Source organism: Setaria italica, chromosome IX (genome assembly GCF_000263155.2).
Source record: "Setaria italica strain Yugu1 chromosome IX, Setaria_italica_v2.0, whole genome shotgun sequence".
Lineage (NCBI taxonomy): Eukaryota > Viridiplantae > Streptophyta > Magnoliopsida > Poales > Poaceae > Setaria > Setaria italica.
The window spans coordinates 38,273,589-38,298,760 of NC_028458.1; the positions used below are offsets into that span (position 1 = coordinate 38,273,589).

The window sequence follows — 25,172 nt, forward strand, 5'->3', positions numbered from 1 at the left end:
CGTATAGACATGGCCCGAGTACTCCTACTCGACCCAATAGTCGGTAGCGGCCTCTAGCAAGACGTGCCAACTCCTATACGCATACGAAGATCATATCAGACGAACCATCACAACATAATATACATGCTATTCCCTTTGCCTCACGATATTTGGTCTAGCTTCAAGCCGACCGCTCTTTCTCGATCCTGTGATTCGGAATCCCTTTGTAGGTTAACTCTTAACCGTACGTAGCATGGCCATGCATTTTCGGATCCGATCACTCGAGGGGCCCAGAGATATCACTCTCAATCAGAGAGGGGCAAATCCCATCTTGATTGACCATGTCTCATAGCATGCTTCTTGACAAACCCGAAAGCTACCTTTATAACTACCCTGTTACGGCGTAGCGTTTGATAGCCCCTAAGTAGGTCAATCCACATCTAGAATACATGCGACAATCTCAGGTCTAAGGACAAAGCGTATATGTTGTTTAAAGAGAGAACTACTTCTCGTGTTGGGTCAGTCCTAACACATGTCTCCACATGTGTCCACATTATTAGTTCAACATCTCTATGTCCATGACTTGTGAAACATAGTCATCAACTAATACATGTGCTAGTCTAATATTCATGTGTGTCCTCACATGAACTCCGACTAGGGACAACTTTAGAATAACCATACAAGTAAAGAGTTTCACATACAATTCACATAATTGCAAATCAATTCAAGTAGCCTTTAATGGATATTCAATGAACACAATATACAAATCATGGATACAAATGGAATATCATCATCTCTATGATTGCCTCTAGGGCATACCTCCAACAGGTGGAGAACAGGATGGAAGGGTCGGGTGGGGGTAAACTTGGGATCTGACCCTTAAAGTTAAGGAATAACTATGCTGGGGTCCTCAGACTTAACACAGAGAAGTCCCTGATATTTTGCACAGATACCCTCGGGTCAAGGAAAAGGATACAGCCGAGCCCTCAAGCGAGGTAGATAAGGGTCGGCGAAACAGACAGGGTCGGGCGAGAAGGAAAATGGGTCGGGCGAACCGGAAAGGGGTCGGCAGCTTACCTTCAGGTCTACTAGCAAAGTTTTGGGGTCGGGAAGGAACAGACTTGGACGGAAGATTAAAGCACTAAGGCTTGGGTGGCGGCGAGGTTTGATGGTGCTTCGGCGGTGGCGGTGCTTCTTGTGGGTAACAAGAAAGCTCTAGCACAGCGCGGAGGAGCAGACGGCTAGGTGGATTGGGGAGAAGCGGGTCTGAGTGGAGAGGGGAACTTCTCAAGAGCTCAGCAGGAGTGCTCAAGTGCTCTTAGATTATGAGTGGCGAAACAGCATGGCGAAGGAACTCCGGTGGGACTCTGGTATTCCCTTTTATAGCTGCGTGGAAGAGAGAGATTTCGAGCAGCACAAAGACCGGGAAGAGAAAGGATGAAGTGCGCTACCTTGGCGGCGATTGAGCGGCGATGGGCGGCGGAACAGAGCTTCGGAGACAAGGTGTGGTTTTGCCGGGATTTAGATTTGGCGGAGGCGAGCGTGATCTGGTCGTGTCAAGCGGCAGATTTGACTGGAGTGTGACAGGGAGAAAGGCGCTGCCAGCGAGATTGCAGCAGGCGAAGTGACAGGGCGAGCGGTGGCGCGGGCGAGCGCGAACCAGCGGCTTGCCGGGGCACATTACTGGCGAGGCGGGAAAAGGAGCTGTCACAGCCGGAGTCGGGGTTGGCGAGGGAGGTATCGTCGCGGGGCAAGCTCGTGGGCGGCGCAACTGTGGAGGGGCGGAAAAACCGGAAGGCATCGGGGCTTGCAGCTGGGGATCCGCGCGAGATGATGGGCGCGGGTCGCGAGGCGGTCTGAAGCAGCAGCGGCAAAACTCTGCCACGGCGGCGACGGGGCACCTTGGCGCGGCGGGCGAGGGCACCAGCAAGACGAGGCGAAGCAGAAAGGGTTGCAGGAGGCTTCCGCTGATTGGGGAGAAGGGCGCGCTGATCCATCCTGTCGCGGCCGGCGACTGGGCCAGGCGGCGGGCGTCGGAGAGATCAAGCCACGCGGCGGGGGAGCTTTGAAGCGGGCGCAGGCTGCTCAGGTGCGTCTGTCTCGAGAGAACCGGGGAAGAGATTTGCGGGTCCACCAGTCAGGCTCTTGTTCTCTACTGCCCCAAGATTCGAAGGAACACTGCCTTTGGACTTAGAAAGAACCGGCGGTTTGGTTTGGGTTTTCAGGGGTCGGGACTGAGAACCGGATCTTGTGCGCTTGAGCTTAGGAAAGCTGAGTCAGCGGGATTAGGGACTCGGATTCAAGATTAACTCAGCTGATTAACCCAGGTCGTTACAGCCTACCCCTCTTAAAAGAATCTCGTCCCAAGATTCGGGTGTAAGGGTAACCAGTGGGGTGTACAGTCCTTACCTCTTGGGTTGGAAAAAAAACCTCGAAAGTGTTTGTTCAGATACTCTTCTGTTTCCCAGGTTGCTTCTTCCTCTGTGTGGTTGTTCCATAGTATCTTGTACATTTTCACAGTTTGTCGTCAGGTACGTCTTTCCTTTCGGTCGAGGACCTTGACTGGATACTCGGTGTAAGTCAGGTCGGGCTTGATTTGAAGTTGGTCCTGTTCCAAGACCTCGGTTGGAACTTGGACACATTTCTTCAGTTGGGATACATGGAAAACATTATGTATGGCTGAAAGCTGTTTTGGGAGTTGGATCCGGTAAGCAACGGGTCCACAAATTTCCACAATTTCATAGGGACCAATGTAACGGGGAGCCAATTTTCCCTTTACTCCAAACTGTTGCACTCCTTTGGTCGGGGAGACTCAAAGATATACGTGATCACCAAGGTCAAACTACAGGGGTCTCCTTCTCCTGTCAGAGTAACTCTTCTGTCGAGATTGGGCGGCCTTGAGATTTGCTTGGATTATCTTCACTTGCTCTTCCGCTTCTACTACTAAATCAGGGCCATAGGTCTGTCTTTCTCCAACTTGTGACCAATTCAATGGCGTCCGACATTTCCGACCATATAGGGCTTCAAATGGTGCCATCTTCAAGCTATTGTGGTAGCTATTGTTATAGGAAAACTCTGTCAAGGGTAAGCACTTATCCCAATTTTTATCATAATGAATGACACAAGCTCTTAACATATCTTCAAGGATTTGATTTACTCTTTCGGTCTGACCATCGGTTTGAGGATGATAGGTTGAGCTACGAATGAGCTGGGTGCCAAGCGATGCTTGTAGCTGTTCCCAAAAACGTGCTACAAACTGAACACCTCGATCAGATATGATCGTTCTAGGCACACCGTGCAAGGAAACAATACGATCAAGATACAACTCCGCATATTTCTTGGTCAGGTAGGTGGTGTGAACAGGAAGAAAGTGGGCAGACTTGGTAAGACGATCCACAATAACTCAAATGGAGTCATGTCGCTGCGATGTAAGGGGCAGTCCAACAATGAAATCCATACTGATGTCTTCCCATTTCCAAGAGGGAATAGGTAGTGGCTGCAGGGTACCTGATACCTTCAAATGGCTAGCTTTGACATGTTGGCAAGTGTCACATTCCGAAACATAGCGTGCAATCTCTGGCTTCATTCCACTCTACCAGAAATTTTGATGGAGATCATGATACATCTTATTGCTGCCAGGATGGATCGAGAACTTGGAGAGATGAGCTTCATCTAGGATTTGCTTTTTCAGATTGGGGTCGGATGGTACAACAAGTCGATTTCCATAATACACTCTCCCATTCTCATCCTATCGGAATTGCTTGTACCCTTCATCCTTCCATGAAATCTTCCTTTTGATTCGCCTTACTTTCTTATCCTCTAATTGTGCTGACCCAATTTGGTCCTCCAAAATAGACTCAAGGGATATACGGTCGAGGGTTCCATGGGAAACAATTTCCAAACTGAGCTTTCTCATTTCCTGGCACAGGGTCTCTGTGAAGTTGGTTGCCGTCAAGCAATTGCAGTGGGCCTTGCGGCTAAGAGCATCGGCCACCACGTTGGCCTTGCCAGGATGATAATGCACTTCCAAATCATAATCCTTTATCAACTCCAACCATCTTCTTTGGCGCATGTTGAGGTCGGCCTGAGTGAAGATGTACTTGAGACTCTTGTGATCGGTGTAGATGTTGCAGTGGGTGCCCATCAGATGGTGTCTCCATATCTTTAAGGTATAAATCACTGCTGCCAACTCAAGATCATGGGTCGGATAGTTCAGCTCATGAGGTCGCAATGCCCGTGAGGCATAGGCAATGACTCGGTGGTCTTGCATAAGAACACACCCAAGTCCAGTGCCAGAGGTGTCGCAGTATACGTCAAATGGCCTAGAAGAGTCGGGTTGAGCTAAAACTGGGGCTGAGGTCAGCAGGTGTTTCAAGGTGTGGAAAGCTTCTTCACACTTGTTGCTCCACACAAATTTGACCTCCTTCTTCAGCAGCTCAGTCATCGGCTTAGCTATCTTGGAGAAATCCGGAATGAAACGCTGATAGTAGCCTACTAGTCCAAGAAAACTTCGGATGTGGTGAACTGATGTGCGCGGCTTCCAATCCATGACTTCCTGCACCTTGCTGGGGTCAACTGCTATGCCATCTCGAGAGATGGTGTGTCCCAAGAACTTGACACTCTCTATCCAGAATTCACACTTGGAGAACTTGGCATACAGCTGATGATCTCTCAATCGTTGAAGAACCACATGAAGATGTTCGGCATGTTCTTCCTCACTCTTAGAGTACACCAGAATATCATCAACGAACACCACCACGAACTTGTCCAGTTCAGGCATGAACACCGAATTCATGAGATACATGAAATAGGCGGGTGCATTGGTGAGTCCAAAAGACATAACCAGGTACTCGTAGAGTCCATATCTTGTGGAGAAAGCAGTTTTGGGAATGTCACAGGGTCTGATTTTGATTTGGTGGTAACCGGAATGAAGATCAATCTTGGAGAACACTCTGGCTCCAGCTAATTGATCAATTAGAACATCAATGCGGGGAAGTGGATACTTGTTCTTGATAGTCACCGCATTGAGGGGTCGGTAGTCCACACACATGTGCAGACTTTTGTCCTTCTTCTTTACGAACAGGGCTGGGCAACCCCAGGGTGAAGTACTAGGTCGGATGAAGCCTTTTTCCAATAGATCATGCAACTGGGTTTTTAGCTCGACCAGCTTGGCGGGTGGCATCCGATAGGGTCTCTTTGATATCGGAGCGGTGCCGGGCTGCAGTTCAATGGCGAACTCGATATCTCTATCTGGCGGCATGCCGGGTAAGTCATCTGGAAACACATCTGGGTACTCGCGGACAACAAGAAGGTTTTCTATCCGGGCTTCTGATACAGGGTACGCACAAGGAGTTGCGTACTCAGGGCGGGTCAAGGATAGGGTAGAGCTGCCATGAAAGGAGGAGTCGATGTGGAGAGCTCGGGCAGCTACATCTAGGACCACTTGGTGTCGGGTCATCCAATCCATCCCAAGGATGATATCTATTCCTTCTAGGTCAAGGATGATGAGATTCTCTCTAAAAAGAGTCTGGCCTAGCTGGATAGGTACAAGGTTAACTATCTTGTCTGAAGCTATCTTCCCTCCCGGGGTAGATATCACATATGACTCCTTGGTGCAACCCATGCTCAGCTTACATCTCTCGCTAGTCTCATTCCCGATGAAGCTATGTGATGCTCCCGAATCAAACAAAACAACAACAGTTTGATTATGGACAAGGAAGGTACCTGTCATTACTGGCGCACCTTCGGGGAGCTCGGTCAGGCTGGTGTAGTTGAGCTATCCTTGGTGAACTTGCACCTTGGGCCTTCTTCCTCTGTTGGCCGTGGGGTTCTGGCCAGTCCGCTAATTCTTGTTCCGGGGACAGTCCTTGGCAAAGTGCCCTTCATTTCCGCAAGTGAAACAGCGGTTGCCATTCACAAGGCGCGGCGGTGGTAAGGTCGGCCGGGGCGCCTGCGGTTGGAAACCGGGGAAACGAGGTGCCGCGGGAGGTGGAGGGCGAGCAATCCACTATCCCGACTGCTGTGGCCGGTGGGGCACCTGAGAGGGAACCATCCTTAACCTTCGAGCGGGCGGGCTCGGTAATGCTACTGAGGCTTTCCGCTTCTGGTCGGCCTTAAGGGCTTGCATGCAGTCTTCTTGAGATATGGCCAGATTCACCAACTCGTTATAGGTATCCACCTTGATGGGATTCAACCTCTCTTTAAGCTCCAGGCTCAAGCCTCTGCGGAACCTATCCCTCTTCTTTTCGTCGGTATCTGCGTGATAGCCAGCGTAGCGGCATAGGTTATTGAAGGCTTGCGCGTAGTGTAGGACGTCACGGCTTCCCTGGGTAAGGGCCAAGAACTCGTTGAGTTTGCGTTCCAGAAGACCTTCTGGAATGTGATGCCCTCTGAAATCGGTCTTGAACTTGTTCCAGCTGAAGGCATGGTCGGCCGGTAGCATGGCATGGTAGTGGTCCCACCAAAGTCGGGCGGAACCACGTAGCTGTTGAGCCGCGAATCGGGTCTTGTTCTGGTCAGGGCACGGGGCGGTGAGGAGTTCGAACTTGGATTCGATCGTATGAACCCATGCATCGGCATCGAGCGGATCTTCAGTCTTGTGGAAGGTCGGGGGCTGCGTGCTCAAGAAGTCCTCATTACGAGCAACTTGAGGTTGTTGGTGAGCCCTCCCTCCATGGGGCTGCTGTTGTTGCCCTTGTACAATGTGCCTTAGCAGCTCCGTCTGAGCCGCTAGGATGGCTTCCAGCGAAGGTGGGGGCGGAGGCGGAGGAAGATCCTGCCTCTGCTCGCTGCCACTGGGCACAGAGCCAGATCGGGTGCGGTGCGCCATCTGCAAGAGCCAACGTTCCATTAATTTCCGAAACCTCAAAAGTATTCCAATCATGTGGGAACATATACTTTAAATCCTCAAAATGCAACTCTTGCTGATAGTGTAACACAACAACCTCGGGCGAACCAAAACCGTATCCCATGGGTTCCACTATATCCGACCTTAGGTGCTCGGGTCGGACGAAGCAAAACCATGCCACAAGGGGTCAGGCGAGGCGGAGACCTGCCTCGAGGGGTCGAGCGCATTCGACCTTTCGACTCGGGGTTGGCCAAGCTTTGGACAGACCCACAAAATGGAAACTTGTGTGTGGTCACAGCACAAAACTCACACAACTTGGCATCCAAGGCGCGTCACGGAGGGTCAAAAGTCAAGTTAAAGACTGATTCCACCAAAACCATTTCATTGTTGTTCCTCCAAACATAGGAGGAACACTCAACTCAAGGCTAACCTATTACAACACGATCCAAAACTTAGGTTGCCGAGGAGTACAACAAAAGATCAGCTTCCTACAGTTTTCAACCTAAAAGTTATCTAGGTTGCCGATTGAGGGAACACTATGAGTCGGAGAAGGGGCGTCGTCATCTTCAATGTCCATACTGGATGCTCCTACTACCTCCGTAGGGTCTTCTTGTTCGTCCAGCTGCATCTCAAGGGCATGGATAGCATAGAGCTCGGCGTGGTGCTCGTCCAAATGAGATTTAGCAACTGCGAGCTCCATCTTAGCTTCCATCTTTTCTTCGGCAAGCTGGATCATGTCATCCTCCATGTCTGTCACCTCTTCCTCCAGCTCAGTAATCCTGGCCTGCATATCATGGATCTGTATGCCTCTCTGGATGAGCTGATATGATCGCTCCACCAAGTCTCTCTTGGTGGCGTTGAAATGCCCTTGGGTGTCTATGGCTATCCGAGCCAAGACAGCCATAGCTTGGCCTTGAAGCTTAATCAGCCGGTACAGGGCTGACATGCACTGGGTGGTGGTAGAGAGGGTGACCAACGAGTGGGAGGTTGCCAACACCTCCATGTTGTTGACGCGGTCAAGCCAGGCTGGATCCAGCCGATCCTTGGTGGGAAACAAGCCGATTGGGTCCAAAGTGACCTCAAGCGGGTGTAGCCGGCAAAACTGGGTGAGGGCCTGCAGGGCAGCCGACTCCCAAGTGTCCTCCAGAGCATGACCGTAAGTCAAAACTTCGAGCGGGGGCCACTCGGGCTGTACAGGGGTTACCTGCATGTTGCATCTCTGCACTCCGTGCTCCTGGTACTCCCGTCCCACATACAGAGGCGGGAACTAGTACCCAAACCATCTTAAGGTATCCCACAAAATAGCAGGAAAACCCTCAAAGTGTAGGCACGTAGAGTGGGAAATGCCGTCAGCGCCGTAAAACACGTGTCCGGGGGCAGCCATCTGGAACCAAGAACCGAAACAACGTGAGATAGAAACCCCAAGTAGAACAAATCGAGCAGGAAAAGCACTCGGACTTTCACCAGGGCGCAAACTGGAAAGGTAGCTAGAAATCCTTAAAGCGAAGAGGAGCTTTTCCATGGCAAGGTTGTTTTAGGGAGGTGGTTTTACAGATTTTAGTTCATGACGCATGCACGACCTACTTCGTCCTCTTAACCAAAACAACTGCCAAAACTTTGGTCTTACGCAGTCAGTGCTGGTGGCAAGGCAACCAGTACGTCTCTCCCTGTAATAGCTAGTCAATTTCTAACAGCGTCTCCCTAAGCGAACGCGGTTAGTGTACCTCAGAAAACACAGCCACCTGAACCTTTCGTGCCAGCACCCACGAAAGCGTCCCCAAGCATTACCATTTACTATAGAAATGGCACCCATGCGTTTAATGCTGCATGGACAGCACAACAACCGTGGAAATAGGTCCCTTTTGAATGGAACCATATAACCCTTCGCATACTCGAGATGCAGAATCTGCGCACGTATAATAGACGTGGGCGAACAACCGTGATGATAGGCTCATTGGAATCGAACCATACCACCCTTCGTATGAATTAACATACGGAACCTGCGCACGTATGATAGACGTGGGTGAAACAACCGCGATGATAGGGTCCTTTGAATAGAACTCCCTATCAACCCTCGCATACTCGTGATGCAGAACTCGGCACATGTATGATACACGTGGTGAAGTGCTGGGGGTTAGCAGAATAACCAATAAGTAATAGCCACCTAAAATAACCCCAAAATCCCCTAGGGCCTCTCGTACTAAAGTCATCCTTAACGATCGTACGAGATTTTTCAATATGTTTCTTGCAATTTTTATTCAAAAAAGACGTGTTTTTGGGACCCATTGTTTTCTCTATCCTGCTAAACCAGCTCTGGTACCAGCTGTGGCGGAACACCGTGGATTAACTTTACTAAAGCACGGTTAAGTCGCTTGACATGCGATACTCATGCCTTAATCAAGTTAACTTGATGTGCCGTCGGATTTCATCCGATTTAACACTTAACAGGACCGAGTTAGCATAGCTCACATGAAGGTGAGTGGTTCCAGAGAATACAACGGATCCACCATTTGATTAACAATTCATGACACACTGGTTAAAAATCAGAGTTTTACAAGTTCTGAAGGAAACAACAGATGATAAAAACATTGCGGAAGCTATCGTCGGGGTCGGATGTCCCTGGTGAGGCTAGCTAGGACATCAATGATCCCATTCCCCGCCGTCCGAGGAAGGATCCCACTCGACCGTCCACCCAGGAGGGAGCTGGGGCGGCCAAGTACCAACAGCAAGCTCGGAAGCTGCAACTTCACCTGAAAAGAGAAGCCACAAATAAGGCTGAGCTGCTAAGCTCAACAAGACTTAACCGAACAGTGGGAAAAACTACTCCACCACATCTAGACATGCAAGGCTCTTTGGCTGAGGGATTTTGTTTGCCAAAAGCGACTATGGTAGGTCCTTGCTTTCAAAGTTTTAGCTCAGATTCTAAGTGCATTAACCAGTCTATGTTGGCAACTTACACTAAGCAAGCATAGATCCAAGTTTATGTATATAAGCTCATCATGAAGACCATGTCATCATCAGACTCCTTTATTACTTAGTGTAGCATTGCGATCAAGCAGTCTGAAATGTGAGAGGCAGACAAATCGATTCAAGTTCTTTAACCATGCATGGTGAACCTAACCTCACAACATCCGCGCACCACCGAGGGTCGCTTCCTGTGTCAGCCTTCCCCATCAATTCCCTAACCCGTGTCGGGTCCACTTCCCTTGGTGCAAGGTTCCACAGACCCGGCCTCTGCTATTCTGTGACCACACTTGCCACCACGTGCGGCCGCAGGGGAACTCCGTTCCAAAGACAGTGGAGTGACCGCTCACGTCCAGGTTCAATCAGGTACTAGGCTTCCCCATCCCATAATGGGTATGAGATTAGTACTTTCAAACACTTGATCACGAACACCACCACTGTCGGGCCTTAACAGATTCAATAAACAGATGGGGCGATCAGCCGACCACCAAAAGAGTTAACCATAACCCTGCCCCGTCCATCGTCCTTATAGTTGTAAACGAAAGAGAACATCCAACTCCTATAACTCGCGAGTGACAGGAAATCACTCGACTTTTACCGAGTCCAATTAAGCATTGCAACTACTCAAACCTAATAGACTAGTGTTCATCTCAAAGGAACTATGTCATGCATCTATGGTTGCAAACAACTCCTATACGTAAATGCACATTCATGAGAAGGAAGGCATGTGCAAGTTTGGAAAGATGGGTTCATGCTCCAGGGCTTGCCTTCAAGCGGAGTGGAGGGAAACTGGTCTTCAGCGGGGGCTGCTTCGGCTTCGGGGATTGGCGGCTCTGCTACAGCTCCGTCTTTAGGCGTCAGGTGTAGCTCGTAGACGCCATCGGCGAGATGTAACTCTACACGAATGCAATGCAGGAGATGGCACTTAGACGGTTATTTCAACAACACTCCAAGATTAAGCTCAGACACTTGCAGCAAAGCTACAGAAAAGGTGGGGGAGTTCAACTTTAGTTGGTGGAGAACAGGATGGAAGGGTCGGGTGGGGGTAAACTTGGGATCTGACCCTTAAAATTAAGGAATAACTGTGCCGGGGTCCTCAGACTTAACACAGAGAAGTCCCCGATATTTTGCACAGATACCCTCGGGTCAAGGAAAACGATACAGCCGAGCCCTCGGGCGAGGTGGATAAGGGTCGGCGAAACAGACAGGGTCGGTCGAGACGGAAAAGGGGTCGAGTGAATCGGAAAGGGGTCGGCAGCTTACCTTCAGATCTACTGGCAAAGTTTTGGGGTCGGGAAGGAACAGACTTGGATGGAAGATTAAAGCACTAAGGCTTGGGCGGCGGCGAGGTTTGACGGTGCTCCGGCGGCCGCAGTGCTTCTTGTGGGTAACAAGAAAGCTCTAGCACAGCGCGGAGGAGCAGACGGCTAGGTGGATTGGGGAGAAGCGGGTCTGAGTGGAGAGGGGAATTTCTCAAGAGCTCAGCGGGAGTGCTCAAGTGCTCTTAGATTATGGGCGGCGAAACAGCGATGGCGAAGGAACTCCGATGGGACTCTGGTATTCCCTTTTATAGCTGCGTGGAAGAGAGAGATTTCGAGCAGCATGAAGACCGGGAAGAGAAAGGATGAAGTGTGCTGCCTTGGCGGCGATTGAGCGGCGATGGGCGGCGGAACAGAGCTTCGGAGACAAGGTCTTCGGCCATTGGGCAATGGAGACAAGGCGGCGCAGGTGCGGTTTTGCCGGGATTTAGATTTGGCGGAGGCGAGCATTGTCTGGTCGCGTCAAGCGGCGGATTTGACTGGCGTGTGACAGGGAGAAAGGTGCTGCCAGCGAGGTTGCAGCAGTCGAAGTGACAGAGTGAGCGGCGGCGCGGGCGAGCGCGAACCAGCGGCTTGCCGGGGCACAAAACTGGCGAGGCGGGAAAAGGAGCTGTCGCGGCCGGAGTCGGGGTTGGCGAGGGAGGTATCGTCGCGGGGTGAGCTCGTGGGCGGCGCAACTGTGGAGGGGCGGAAAAACCGGAAGGCATCGGGGCTTGCAGCCGGGGATCCGGGCGAGATGATGGGCGCGGGTCGCGAGGCAGTCTGATGCAGCAGCGGCAAAACTCTGCCACGGCGGCGACGGGGCACCTTGGCGCGGCCGGTGAGGGCGCGAGCGAGACGAGGTGAAGCAGAAAGGGTTGCAGGGGGCTTCCGCTGCGATTGGGGAGAAGGGCGCGCTGATCCATCCTGTCGCGGCCGGCGACTGGGCGAGACGGCGGGCATCGGAGAGATCAAGCCACGTGGCGGGGGAGCTCTGAAGCGGGCGCAGGCTGCTCAGGCGCGTCTGTCTTGAGAGAACCGGGGAAGAGATTTGCGGGTCCACCAGTAAGGCTCGGGTTCTCCACTGCCCCAAGATTTGAAGGAACACTGCCTTTGCACTTAGAAAGAACCGGCGGTTTGGTTTGGGTTTCCAGGGGTCGGAACTGAGAACCGGATCTTGTGCGCTTGAGCTCAGGAAAGTTGAGTCAGCGGGATTAGGGACTCGGATTCAAGATTAACTCGGCTGATTAACCCAGGTCGTTACAGCAGGCCTCCGTCCTGTCTCGTCTCGCCCGAGGCCTCGCCGGCCGCGCCAGGCGCACTGATCGCGATCCCGCCGCGCACACCAATGCCTTCCGACCCTCCCGTCATACCCCGGCCGCGCTGCACACGCGCGCACCTCGCGACGCTGCTACCTCTGCCAACCACCACACAGGCAGTGATAGCACCTCACCCATCTCCGCAAATGCCACACCGCCGAAGCTCACCAGCGCATGCCTTTGCCCAGTAACTAGCGTGATGTGACCACACACGCGCGCAGACCTAACAGATCCGTGTGCCCAGCAAACCCGCTTTGCCCCCAGCCCCAAATCCTTGCTGCCCAACCAGGGCAAGATTGTGTCCAAGCTCGCCAATGGAGGCGCCGACCTTCCTTCTCCCACAATCTTATCCTCTCGCCCGCTCGAGCTCGTTTCCTTCCTCCGAACACTTCCGCACATCTATAAAAAGGTACCGAAGCCTTTTACTGGAGTTTCCTTCCCCACCACCGACTTTGCAGCACTACCTGCTCTGTTTTTCTCCACCGCATTTGGAGCTGCCACTCCGGCCAGCCCCGCGTAGCGACTCCTTCACCGTTAGCTTCGCCTTGGTCGCCTGGAGCTCGCCGACCCATTCGAAGATCTCGCCGACCTGCTCAAGGAGCCTCTGAGGCCCCTGTCTCGCCGGATCGCCGCCGCCAGTTTTCGCGACGCCGACCCGAGCTGCCGTTGTTCCTCGTTCCGCCTTAGCTCGTTTCTTCCCGACCTCGAGACCTCGTCAGTAGGACCATGGTGAGCTGCCAACCCCTTTCCAGCTCTTCTCGACCCTGAATCGTCCGCGAAAGCGACAGGACCTTGTCCGCGTCACCCGAGTGTTGTCCGTCTCGCCCGAGGACTCGGTTGTGTCTTTTCTTTTGACCGAGGGTATCTGTGTTAAATTCTGTGGACTTCTCTGTGTTAGATCTGAGGATCTCGGTACAGTTATTCCTTAAGTCTAAGGGTCCGAACGTAATTTTTTCCTGATTCGACTCTTTTAACTCGTTTTAAATCAACAGAAATGTGGAAAATTACATGTTAAATTGAGGAAAAATCAGAAAAATGTGAAATCACTTTGGTTGGAATCCTCGTTCTTAGTAGAATCCAATAAAGTAGGTTTCGCACCTTTTCCTATAGTTTTGCTACAGCTTTGGGTTTAAATCCTTGCAAATACTATTGAAATCACCGTCTAAGTGTCTTATCCTTGCATTGCATCTCGTGTAGAACTGAGCGTTGCCGACCACACCTACGAGCTGCATCAAGTGCTTGACGAGGACCCTGCTGCAGAGCTACTCCAAGCTGGAGCAGAGCCCGTTGCTGAACCTGCCGAAAGCCCTCAAGCTAACTTAGCGTGTGAAGGCAAGCCCCGGAGCATAACCCGGTTTTTCTAAACTTGTGCATGCCTTCTGTTGTTAATGTTTGTGCATTTACGTTTACAGGAGTTGTTTGGAAACTCTAGTTGCATGATCCTAGGTTCCTCTGTTCTGAATACTAGTATGACCGGATCTCGAGTAGCTGCTTTGCTTAAATAGGACTCGGTAAAAGTCGAGTGATTTCCTGTCACTCGCGAGTTATAGGAGTTGCTTGCTTTCTTTTTGCAACAACTATAAGGACGATGGACGGGGCAGGACCTTGTGAATTGTTTTGGTGGTCGGTGGATTGCCCCGTCTGTCTAAATGAATTTGACTAAGGTTGAGATGTGCTAGTGTTCGTGATCAAGTGTTTGAACAGTACTAATCTCATACCTAGTATGGGATGGGGAAGCCTAGTACCTGATTGAACCGGCAAGTGGCTTATACCCCTGCTGTCCTTGGAACATAGTTCTCATGGTGCATCATGTGGGTGCAAGTGTGGTCACAGTACAGTAGAGACCGGGACTATGGAGCATTGCATGCCAAAGGCGGTTTGGACCTGACACGCGCTTGGGAATTGATGGGGATGGCTGACAAGTGAAGCGACCCTTCGTGGTGCACGGATGTCGTGAGATTAGGTTCACCATACATGGTTAAGAAATTCGAATCGATTCATCTGTCTCTCATAGTTTGGGACTACTTGATCACTATGCTACACTAAGTAAGAAGAGGACATGTTGATGATGTTAATGCTGATGTTTTCTATTAATTGTTTGTATAACCATGCTTGTTCGGTATGAGTTGCAAACTTAGAATGGTTAATGAACTAGAACTCATGGCTAAAATGTTGAAAGTAAGGATCCACCACTAGTCGCTTTTGGCAAAACAACCCCTCTGGCCAAATAGCCTGCATGTCTAGGTGTTGGTGGATTAGTACCACCAACGGGTAAGTCTTGTTGAGCGTAGTCGCTCAGCCTTGTTGTGGCTTATCTTTTCAGGTTTTGCCTTGGAAGAAGGTACCTCTTAGCCCTCCCAGCTCCCTTCGGGATGGACGATCGAGTGGGCTCCCTCCTCGGACGGCGAGGATGGAGGTCACTGATGTCGTGACCGGCTTCGTCACGGTGTCGGGCGTCGATGTTTAGTTATCGTGGTTTATTTCTTCTGCTGAACACTTTGCAAACTTGTGTTGAATTTTGAACTCTGTTGTTGTAATAAACTTATGCACTTGTTAAAGAATGGACTGTTGTAATCTCTGCAACCGCTCACTCTCGGGTGAGTCCACTTTCTCGATCCTGTAGCGTGGTTTCATCGGAAAGAATCCGATAGACGACCAAATTGGCTTGATTAAGGTGCACGATCGCATGTCAGGCGACTTAAGTGTGCTTTAGCCGAGTTAATTTGAGTGGTTCTGCCACAATTACCTTGTGGCACACGAAGTCTATTCTCATGTTCTAAAGCATCTTGTAACACTAGTGCATCATGTGATGTCCCCTCCCAACCAACCAATACATAGGTGACCCGAAGATCAAAATCTATGGCAGCCATTACATTTTGAGAGGCATATGACTTCCTACCACGAAAGGATAGCTCCATATCCTTAGGAATAGAGGCTCTTACATGTGTATGTTGGCGGTGGTTAGCGCGTCAAGTTGTGAACCACAAGCGCACGGATTAGTTGTAGCTTTTCCCTTAGAGTATTCTCCCAAGGTTTATCAATTTGTGAAACAAGTGGAATGCAACACTTAACTAAGCATTAATTAAGATATCCAGAAATCTCTATGTGTATGATTAAGCATACAAAAGAACTAACTAGTCTAGGTTATTGCAGATGGAGATGTGAATGTAAACAAGGTAGATAGAACGCTTGTTCAAGGGATCTAGGATCACTTACGGGTGCAATAGCTAAGAGTGAATGAACCTGATCTAAATGTTATCCTGGGTAGATGTGAACCATGCTCAACACTCTCCCTCCCGCAGACTATCACTACACGAGGGTAATCGACTATTGAACAATAAGAACACGGTATGTTGATAGTTCTAGGCATGCAATTATGCAACCCAAAGTAACGATGGCCAGCTATTTCATATGAAAGCATTATGAATAGATAAATGATAACAAACTAATCTCAACAAAAGGTTTGGCGATTACAAATCACGATCTCCTTTCAACCCCAAGGACAAACATATACTTTACCCCATGATCTTATACATGTTGACGCACAAAGGGGACGATGATTGGGCACCAGGGGACCCCAGGCCGTTCAGCATGAGCACCTCCAAGTCCATCGACTTGGGGTGTTTCCTCCTCCTCCCGAGCTCCGCCTGGGGTGACCTTCTCCTCTCTGTTCTTGACCATGTGGTAGCGGCGGAATGGTGTATGCATAGTATTTCTTCTCTCCTCTGGCTCTTTGTTGCATGTGGTCCTTCAGGGTGTATTTATACTCCTGTCCAAGTCGGTTGGGAGGTGGCTCTTGATGAATGGATCCTGGAAAAACCCTAAGGCTTTCGTAGACTTCATGCTGAAGAAATGGGAGCGTGACCGGGGCCTAGAATAGGCCAAGCCGATTAGCCCAGAGGGACCCAGGCCGAGTGGCCTGAGCCCTTTCTAGCCCATCTGGTCCTCTCATTTCTCGTACTGGCCTTCCTTGATGATCCATGCCCAATTATGAATTAAGCTCCACATGGAAACCCTCTAGTTATGTCGTATTTCCTGTCAAAACACAATATGCTCCAAAATACAATATATATGTGATAATGAGGTTATTTCACGTGCCAAGCGGTGGGTTAGTATAAGAATTAGTCCAAAAACACCTCTTAAATAACACTAAAAAGGTGATAATAATGAGCGCCAATAGTGTATCATCAATAGCTCCAATACAATTCTATTTTATGTTCAATACATCATAGGGATTATGAACCAAATTGGGTTATATTAAGACAAATATCATAGATAAATAGTTACATGCTGCACACCTTAAAGTAAGGATCCCATATGTGGTTGCCTTGTATTTTGGTAGGAGTTTCCAATGACAGTGTACTAATTAACTCCCCTCGTAGCTCACCAGCAGCACGAAGAACCTTGTTAAAATAACGGCTTATCATTTCTCCGGATCTATCAAAATTAGTCTCAACTAATCTGTTCCTATGGTTGTGCCCCACGGTATTTAGAAACATAGCCACTTGGTGTTCAACACAACAATGGATGCTATCTTCAAGCAAACCACGGTACTTAAAAATGTAGCAAAACCAAAAGAACTTGGCTCTATTGAGTCTTAGCATGATCATCCTTCCAAATTTTGTTGTTTAGGTACTCAAGTCTCATTCTATCCCTTTCATCGATAGGCCCATAAGTAATACCTTCTCTCCTTGTAGCTTGCTTACGTTTTCTAGACTCAATAATAACCATGGCCATCATTGACAACAACATATATGCAATAGCACTACAAATTACAACCTTGGTTTATTGATCTATCTATACAAAACAAAAATTTCATTGCCAAAAGTATCATTGACATGGATGAGGGACATCTATTTACCACATGGAATTCAGGCCTATATACCACCAACTACTAGCAGTAGAACCATATATGAAAGCACATCGCAAAAAAAATTTGAAGCCTAATGAACACACATATGTAAGCAATACCAAGATTGTTACACAAATGTATTGATTCAGAAAACATGGTGGCATAATTGATGCAAAGCCATTCAAACGGTTGCTTGATGGATCAGATCGAACACACACACAACATATGGGTGAGGGTGCTAGGGTTGTCCAAAGGTGCTAGGGTTTTCCATACCTTGGGGAAATGAAGCTAAGATCCTGGTGGAGGACACGAACAGGGGAGGGCCGCGGCGCTTATGCCTCCTATGAACCGAGAGGGAGGAGCCGATGGTGAGGATCTGGGAGAGAATGGAAGGATGGGGGAGGGAAGGAGGGAGGACGGGGACAGGAGGATGCATACCAGCGAGGAGAGTCTTCCAAGAGGCCGGGATCGAATGCCATCGGTGCTTAGGAGGACAGGATTGAGTGCTAGTGGCACCCCAGGCGGAGCCCCTTTTTTCTATGCATGGGGGAAAGTAGAGACAGGAGGAAGGAGAAACGGGAGGGGAGGGGCGACCGCACGGGTGAAAAGGAATGGAGGGGTGGGCGACGACTCGTGAGGGGCACGCACTGAGCACATGATGCACCAAGTGGAACTGGGATGACCCCGTCTGCTCGTTTTGGTCGGACGGGGTCATCCTTCATTTTCAGGGTATATTCCCATTTTGGAACCATTTCATCATCTATAACTCGAAACCAAACACTATCAAATTTAGGATTGTCCCATTCCATCCCGTCCCATCATTGGAACCAAACACATGCTTAGACATCCACTTTAGGTGCTTTACATCTCTACAATTTTTCCTTCACCAATGCCCTAGGAGTATCAATGTCTTTAGTAGATCTTTCTTCTGCCAAGGAAAGGCTACTCCATATCCATGTTGCCATGCAACATAACTTGTTCGATCTACTAGAACATATCATGTCCTATCATTGGAAGAACTGGTAGCCTCAAACTTCCCGCAACAATAAAACAAGATCAATATTTATCAAATATAATCAAAAGTAGTGGCACTTATTGAAGTAGGGACACTTGTTGGAGGTTGGCAGAGTCATGTCATTTTAGGCAAAACGGATATGGTGTGTATATCTATGTAAAAGGAGAATGATGGCAGAAAAGATAAGAGCATATACCCTGTCGACCCTAGGCAGTCCAGCACCTCCATTAATTTTATTATATGACAAGTAAAGAAAATAGGAAATTTGACAATCAAATCTGAACCAAGGGAAAAACTAGTATTTCCACCACATGGAAATAGCTGCTTGAGCTAAATTTGATGGTAGTGATATTGAGGAACATACAAAATTATATTGGCATAAGAGACACAAGTACTTTTTAGAAATAGATCATACCATTATTAAAGATAAACAGTGGCAAAAAGATGTCATTAAGGAGGGCCAATGTGGATGCATCCTAGCACACGTATAAATAAAGATTGGAGCCATAGCCTCATAGACAGTGGTCACACACTTTGACTAGTGAGCGCAACCATGTATGTGTGACTGTTCATTTCAAGTACAAATCTAGAAAAATATATGGGCATTTTTAGTTGAGTTTTTTTTTGCAAGGGATGATCTCTGCTATACTGAAGGTGAGTAAAAGAAAAATGTGGTTACAAATCCTATTACAAAGGAGAATCAAATCTCACAAATGACAGACTAAGGGAAGCTGCTAGGAGTGTAGTTCTTCATCCATTGGATGACTTGATCAACGAGCATAGCCACCTTGCCTCGATCTTTTTCTTTTAGCAATGGGCTCCATTTATGCAATATGAAAGACCAGAAAACATCACTTCAGTGGGATAATTAGGGAATTTCTTTTATGGACATCTTGTTCCTTGTCATTCAAAATTGCTCATGCAAAACTTGCAAAAATTACACAATCATGACTTGAGATAGTAGTCTATCAACCCGGCGCTCCCACACGGGCTAATATTTTTTAAAATCTATACCTTGTGTTTGAAAATTATTTAGAAATTAGACTCCTAGCAAATAATCAAATTGTTTACCTACTACTCTCTCTTTTTTTAACACTTCAACATAATACCCATATAGATATGTATACTTACCTTTGTTCAATTGTGATATATTGATTTTTAATTAGTAATTACTCACATACATTCTTTCATCCATATTCACACTTTTTTCATTTTGTATCGCACCTCCATACATTGTGTTTAACATAAAAGATCAATATTTTTCATCACTTTCTCACATATATGTATAAATGGTCTACATGGTGACACCCATCATGTGTACATACCTTAACTTAGTATTTATTAACAATAACATAAATAGGTAATTTAAAATCATATATTAGTTTACTTTTGTACATTTCTATATGATGAATATGAAGATAATTAAATTAAGATTTAGGTGTTTGCTTTAGATTATTTTTAATAACAACGTATTACTTTAGAGCGTAAGAAATAGACAATTTAGAATCACATATGGGTATATATTGGGGTATATTTTTAATAATAATGGTGATTTGGATTCAAATTTAGGTTACCTCATGTTATTTTTAATAGTTGCATATGTCAGTAATATAGATGCAAATTTAAGGGCTTACTTTAAGTATTAGGGGTGAGCAATTTAGTTGTAAATTTAGAGGGTTATTTTAAATTAGTTTTATAATGGCACAAGTGAGTAATTTAGATGCAAATTAGGGTGTTAATTTAGTTTATTTTATATAATAGCATAGGCATGTGTAATTTAGATGTAGATTTAGGACGATTACTTTAGGCTATTTTCATAATGACATAGGGGGTAATTTTTTAGAATATATAATAGATTCAGTGGCTATGATGATTTGAGTCTGCCGATTGATAGCTAGATAGTTTGCTTTTTTATGACAATTTTTAGTATTTTTTTTCCAGAATATCCACCTAGGATCTAAGTGGATTCACCTGGAGGCTTAGAAGTCTCATACCAAATTTCCCATTGGGCCAAGGATCCCACAATTCATCGTGAGATTCGTTGGGAACCCTTCCATACCAAAAGTGTGAAACTCGCCAAAGAACATCCAAAAAGGATGTGGTCGACACTGATTCTGTCTTACCACAGACAGCATCTAACACAACCATTCCAACCTTTTCTTTTCAGTATAACAGCACTGGTTAGCTTATCATGGAAAATCTTGAAATCTGATAGATGAATATGTTAATTTAAGAGGCAGCTTACTTTTCCACATGTTCCAACATCAGCATTCTGAACTTCAATAACATGGGTCTTGGTTGAGTTAATAATCTCACAAAGCTTAGTTGTTGTAGTTTTGTTACTTATCAAACAACCGTGTAGCTCTACTACATGTACACTGCATGCTAACTCAATGAGAGAAGCCGTCACTGAATTGCACTCTCTCATACATGTACGGACACACCCCTAAGGAAAAAAAGAAGAAAATAAAAAGAAAGCAACTTTTACAAGGACGCGCGCATTCATCCAACTTCCAACATGCATGTAAGGGGAGTGGCTGTCTCAGTGGCCGACGGCAATGGCCTCCTCGTCGGCGAGCTCAATGCCGGCGTCAGCCAGGCGCTTCTCCTTATAAACATAGCCCCTGGCCGCGAGCGTGAAGAGGACGAGGTTGATGGCGCTGATCACGGCGAGCAACCAGTAGAAATAGTCGAGCCTCCCGTCATTGAGGTTGTCCGCGAGCCAGCCGCCATGACCGCCGTGACCCGTGACCTTACCGACGATGGTTACGAGCAGCGTGCTGAAGAAGAATCCGAGCGCGCAGGTGCTGAGGAACAGCCCGGTGCTCATGGTCTTCATGCCCTTGGGACACTCGCGCAGGAAAAAGGCGAGCTGGCCCATGTACGTGAACGCCTCGCCGGCTCCGACGAGCACGAACTGCGGCATGAGGAGGAACACGGTGATCGTGACGCCGTGCTCGGAGGTGGTCTGGCGGTGGCGCTCGATGAGCGCTGCGACGGCCATGCCGGCGACGGAGAGGAAGAGGCCGACGAAGACCCGCTGGAGCGGGCTGAGGCCGTGCGGGTTGCCCGTGAGGCGTTTGACGACGGGCGCGATGAGGCGGTCGTAGAGGGGCACGGTGAGGAGGATGGAGCCGATGAGGAAGACGGTGAGGGAGCCGGCGGGGATGAGGAAGCCCGGGCCGCCGATGCCGCGGTCCATGACCTCGGCCTGCGCCACCGAGAAAGTGGTCATCTGCGCGTGGATGGTCCAGAACATGATGGTGGTGGCCCAGATGGGCAGCATCCGCACCACCTGCTTCACCTCCTCCACGTCCGTCCGCGTGCACAGCGTCCACTTGCTCGCCGACGCCGGCGACTCGCCGTCGACGATCGCCGCGTGGTCAAGAAACCTGCATGCGTACGTTTGAATGTCAGAATTTACTATTTTCTGGGAAAGACGTTTCCATGTAAGAAAGTCATTAGTGCAGAAACTAATAATCTCAGACACGATGAACTGGTCAGCCCGGGGGGAAGTTCCAAGCGATAAGCTACTTGGGCGTGGCCCGTGCGCCCTGCGCGCGCATGCATGTGATTGGGCAGTGCCGCGACCCGTGGGCTGCATGCAGGGCAGCCAGGCAGGCAGGTTTCCACCTCCACCGGCACCGGCCGGCCACTACGGCGAAATTCCAAAAGCGCTGGCCGCTGGCTGGCGACCTTTCCTAGCAGGTTTCCGCGAGGCAAAGCATCTGTTGGGAGACTATAAACAAGCTGGCTTTTAGACCAACCGGACCGATGGAGGATCATTCTAGCAGCGCACCTTCAGACTTCAGTGCAGTGCATCAGGGGATAGGCTTACCTCGCCCAGTGCTGAACTCCTGCAGAATTATTTCTTAAAAAAAGGGGTGAATTGCTTTGGGATGTTTCAATTCGGGTCGACGTGGTGATGCATGATCTGACGCGAGCTATGCGGCCGGACAGTTGACCGCTGTCTTCCTTGCTCTATTTGCAAGTAATGTATTTCAGCCCCAAAGGCAGGCATAGGCTTCAGAGTCCACCTTTGTTTTATTTCCTGAATCATGGATTCTAAATTGGCTCTACTAACTAGCTATCAAGTTTTTTGGGCAAAAATATTTTTTAGAATCTTGGAACATCTTATGCTTACTCTCATATTATCCTAACATCTCTGGATTTCATCAGTATATTCCAAGAGGAAATATCAATCAACCCTACCCCTTTTCTTATATGCTTGACACCACTTACTTCTGTGGACAACGTTTGTCCATTTATCTTATTAACTTGTTCTATGTTGAAGTTACTTTAAAGATGAATTAAATTTCTATATTTGCATTGGATTTTTCAAAGTAAGACGAATGGTCAAACATCGCGATCAAAAATCAAAAGATATTTATGAGTGGAAGGGGTCCACAGAGTGTGTTGTTGTAAAATGGTACAGATATTTGTGGCTAGAGGGACTAACAAATATCTTTCTGTTTTGTTTTCATTCTGAAATCCCGATCTAGTTATCTTGTGTACGTGTGACACGGGAAAGACTGCAATTGGCGCCACAAGTGAAGAGACAAGAACAAGTGTGTCACTTGTACAGTGGGCCGTACGTGCAAGTGGTGGATAGGCGCCAGAAGTGAGAAATCGAGGTCGATCATGACTGATCCAGCGTGTGGCAGTAGAATTGGCAATGGCTATGCACAATGTCCCCCTCTACATTTACATCACGCCTACCGTCTCTGTATCTGTTGGGCCAGCGGGCCGTGTATACGCATCCATGCGTGTCTGCATCCATGCACGCATCGAGCCAGCCAGCGACGCTGCCAATTCCATCCGTCGGTCCCTAGATATCGGCCGGACCATCCTAAAAGTGCACACGAATATACGTATGTGCCCGTGTGAGTGAGCGAGCCGAGGCCAGTAGGCAGCAGCATAGATAGGGTTGGTTTCTCCGCACAATTATTCTGTGATGGGGATGCGAAATGTTGCGGTGGACCAGGCATTGTGGAGCTTGCTTCGCAGCAATGATGGGCGCGCCCCCAAATAACCTATATATGACACGCCTAGGTGGATGTATTTCTGGGGGTCTGAGTTGATAGGGACAACAGGACAGGATGAGGCGTCTCCTATAACTTGTCGAACAGGGTTATCCAGTGTGCCGACCACTAATCATGTTTCAATAAGTTTGCTAATCGGATCAGGTCATTTCAATTGTATCAGACTAAGCAAGCCTAATTAAGTAATTGTTGCTACTGCGTAATTAGTATTAGTAATGATGAGCACTTCAGTTCGGTAGCGGGAAATAACGAAAGATTGCACGTCAGAGATTCTCCTTACCGGCATTCCTTGCTGTGGGGCAGCTTCTGCTTCCCCTTGACGTCGGCACCGGCGGCGGCGGCATCGTCGACGTCGTAGAGCGTGTTGGGATCCGACGGCAGTGGCAGCGCACGCTTGCTCCAGGCGGCGGCCGTCACGGCGGCCACCTGGGTCAGCGGGCTGCCCACCAGCTTCTTGAACCGGTATCTCCTGGTACCAAGCAGGAACACGGCGAGCCCGACGAGGATGCCAGCGGCGCAGACGCCGTAGCCCCAGCGGCGGCCGACGTTGTCCTGCACGTACACCAGCACCGTGACGGCCAGCAGCGCGCCGATGCTCACGAAGAAGTAGAACCAGTTGAAGAACCGGAGCATCTTGCTGCGCTCGCCGTCGTGCGCCTCGTCGAACTGGTCCGACCCGAACCCCGACACGCTCGACTTGAGCCCGCCCGTGCCCAGCGCCGTCAGGTACAGGCCCAGGTAGAGGACCCCGAGCTGCGTCCCGTTGGCCGGAACGCAGTCGGGGCTCGCGCCCTTGGCGTCCGCGCACGGCGGCGGGCGCAGGCCAGGCGCCGCCGTCGAGATGGTCAGGATCATCACGCCCTGCAGTTACATAAACAAAAGTCAATTATTAGCCAGGTGTTATTAAGCCGTTGTAAAACTCAGGCCGGGCCGGCGAGAGACGACGAACCGTGGCCTGGACGGCGGTGAAGACGGCGATGGTGAGGTAGCGGCCGAGGTAGCTGTCGGCGACGAAGCCCCCGAGGAGGCAGAGCATGAAGGAGGTGCCGATGAAGTTGGTGACGGTGTTGGCAGCGGCGGCATTGCCGAGGTGCATGGTGCCGGTCATGTACGGCACCAGGTTCACCGCGATGCCCAGCGTCGTCATCCGCTCGAACAGCTCCGCGCCTTCACGAGGCCGAACCAACCAAAATCAGTTACACATGCACGGACATCACGAACAGAGAATGGGCATAACACAGGTCATGTGCCACGAGTCCATGACCCTGGAAGCGATCGAAATGGGAGGCAAAGTACCTAGGATCATGGCGGCGCACGCCCACCCGCCGGTGGTGGCGCGGCTGGCCGGGCGGCCCTTGTAGTCCCAGGCGTCCGTCAGGGCCTTGCCATCCGACGCGGTCTCCGGCAGAACAGAGGCCATCGTTCCCTTCTCCCTCTCGAGATCGACAGAGCAAGCAGCCAAGGCCGAGCAGTCACTGGGCAGGTGGTGGTGGTGGCGCGGTGACGAGGAGGCTCGAGCTAGCGATGGAAGCAATCAGAGGGGTTGGGTGAGGTGGGGGAGGTGGGCTCGCGATCGGCGTGGCGCGATGCTGCCTCCTTCCTGGTGTGGGTGCCAGAGCTTGCCGGGGCCGGCTTTTATAGGTGAGCCCGGTGGATTCCTTGCGTCGGGATTCGGGCTTTGCCCGGGATCCCAGAGAGATCCTCCTCCCCTGCCCCACTGCCTTTGCCAAGCCAGCGAGGCTAACTGCTAGCGGCGGGGTTAAAGTTTAATCTTATCACATCGAATGTTTGATGCTAATTAGAAGAATTAAACATGAACTAATTATAAAATTAATTGCAGAAGCCCTGGGCTAATT

The 25,172-nt window shown here is 49.3% G+C and overlaps 1 protein-coding gene across 1 annotated transcript; it reads right to left on the reverse strand.

Annotated features, from left to right (window-relative positions):
* Positions 1-20,528: 20,528 nt before the first annotated feature.
* On the reverse strand, positions 20,529-24,908 carry LOC101765397 (protein NRT1/ PTR FAMILY 6.3). Its single transcript, XM_004983646.3, has 4 exons — positions 24,613-24,908; positions 24,266-24,483; positions 23,597-24,177; positions 20,529-21,666 (listed from the first exon to the last, which is right to left on the reverse strand). The coding sequence occupies exons 1-4, from the start codon at positions 24,734-24,736 to the stop codon at positions 20,817-20,819; spliced, it is 1,773 nt and encodes a 590-aa protein (XP_004983703.1). The 5' UTR covers positions 24,737-24,908; the 3' UTR covers positions 20,529-20,816.
* Between the last annotated feature and the right edge of the window lie 264 nt (positions 24,909-25,172).

What these genes read in the sequence shown, in the direction of transcription:
- LOC101765397 (XM_004983646.3), bottom strand. Translation starts at nt 24,736, where the DNA reads ATGGCCTCTGTTCTGCCGGAGACCGCGTCGGATGGCAAGGCCCTGACG. An exon ending in TCACCGCCGTCCAGGCCACG is followed by an intron (nt 24,178 to 24,265) that starts GTTCGTCGTCTC and finishes ATGTAACTGCAG; the next exon opens with GGCGTGATGATCCTGACCAT. An exon ending in CCCCACAGCAAGGAATGCCG is followed by an intron (nt 21,667 to 23,596) that starts GTAAGGAGAATC and finishes GTACGCATGCAG; the next exon opens with GTTTCTTGACCACGCGGCGA.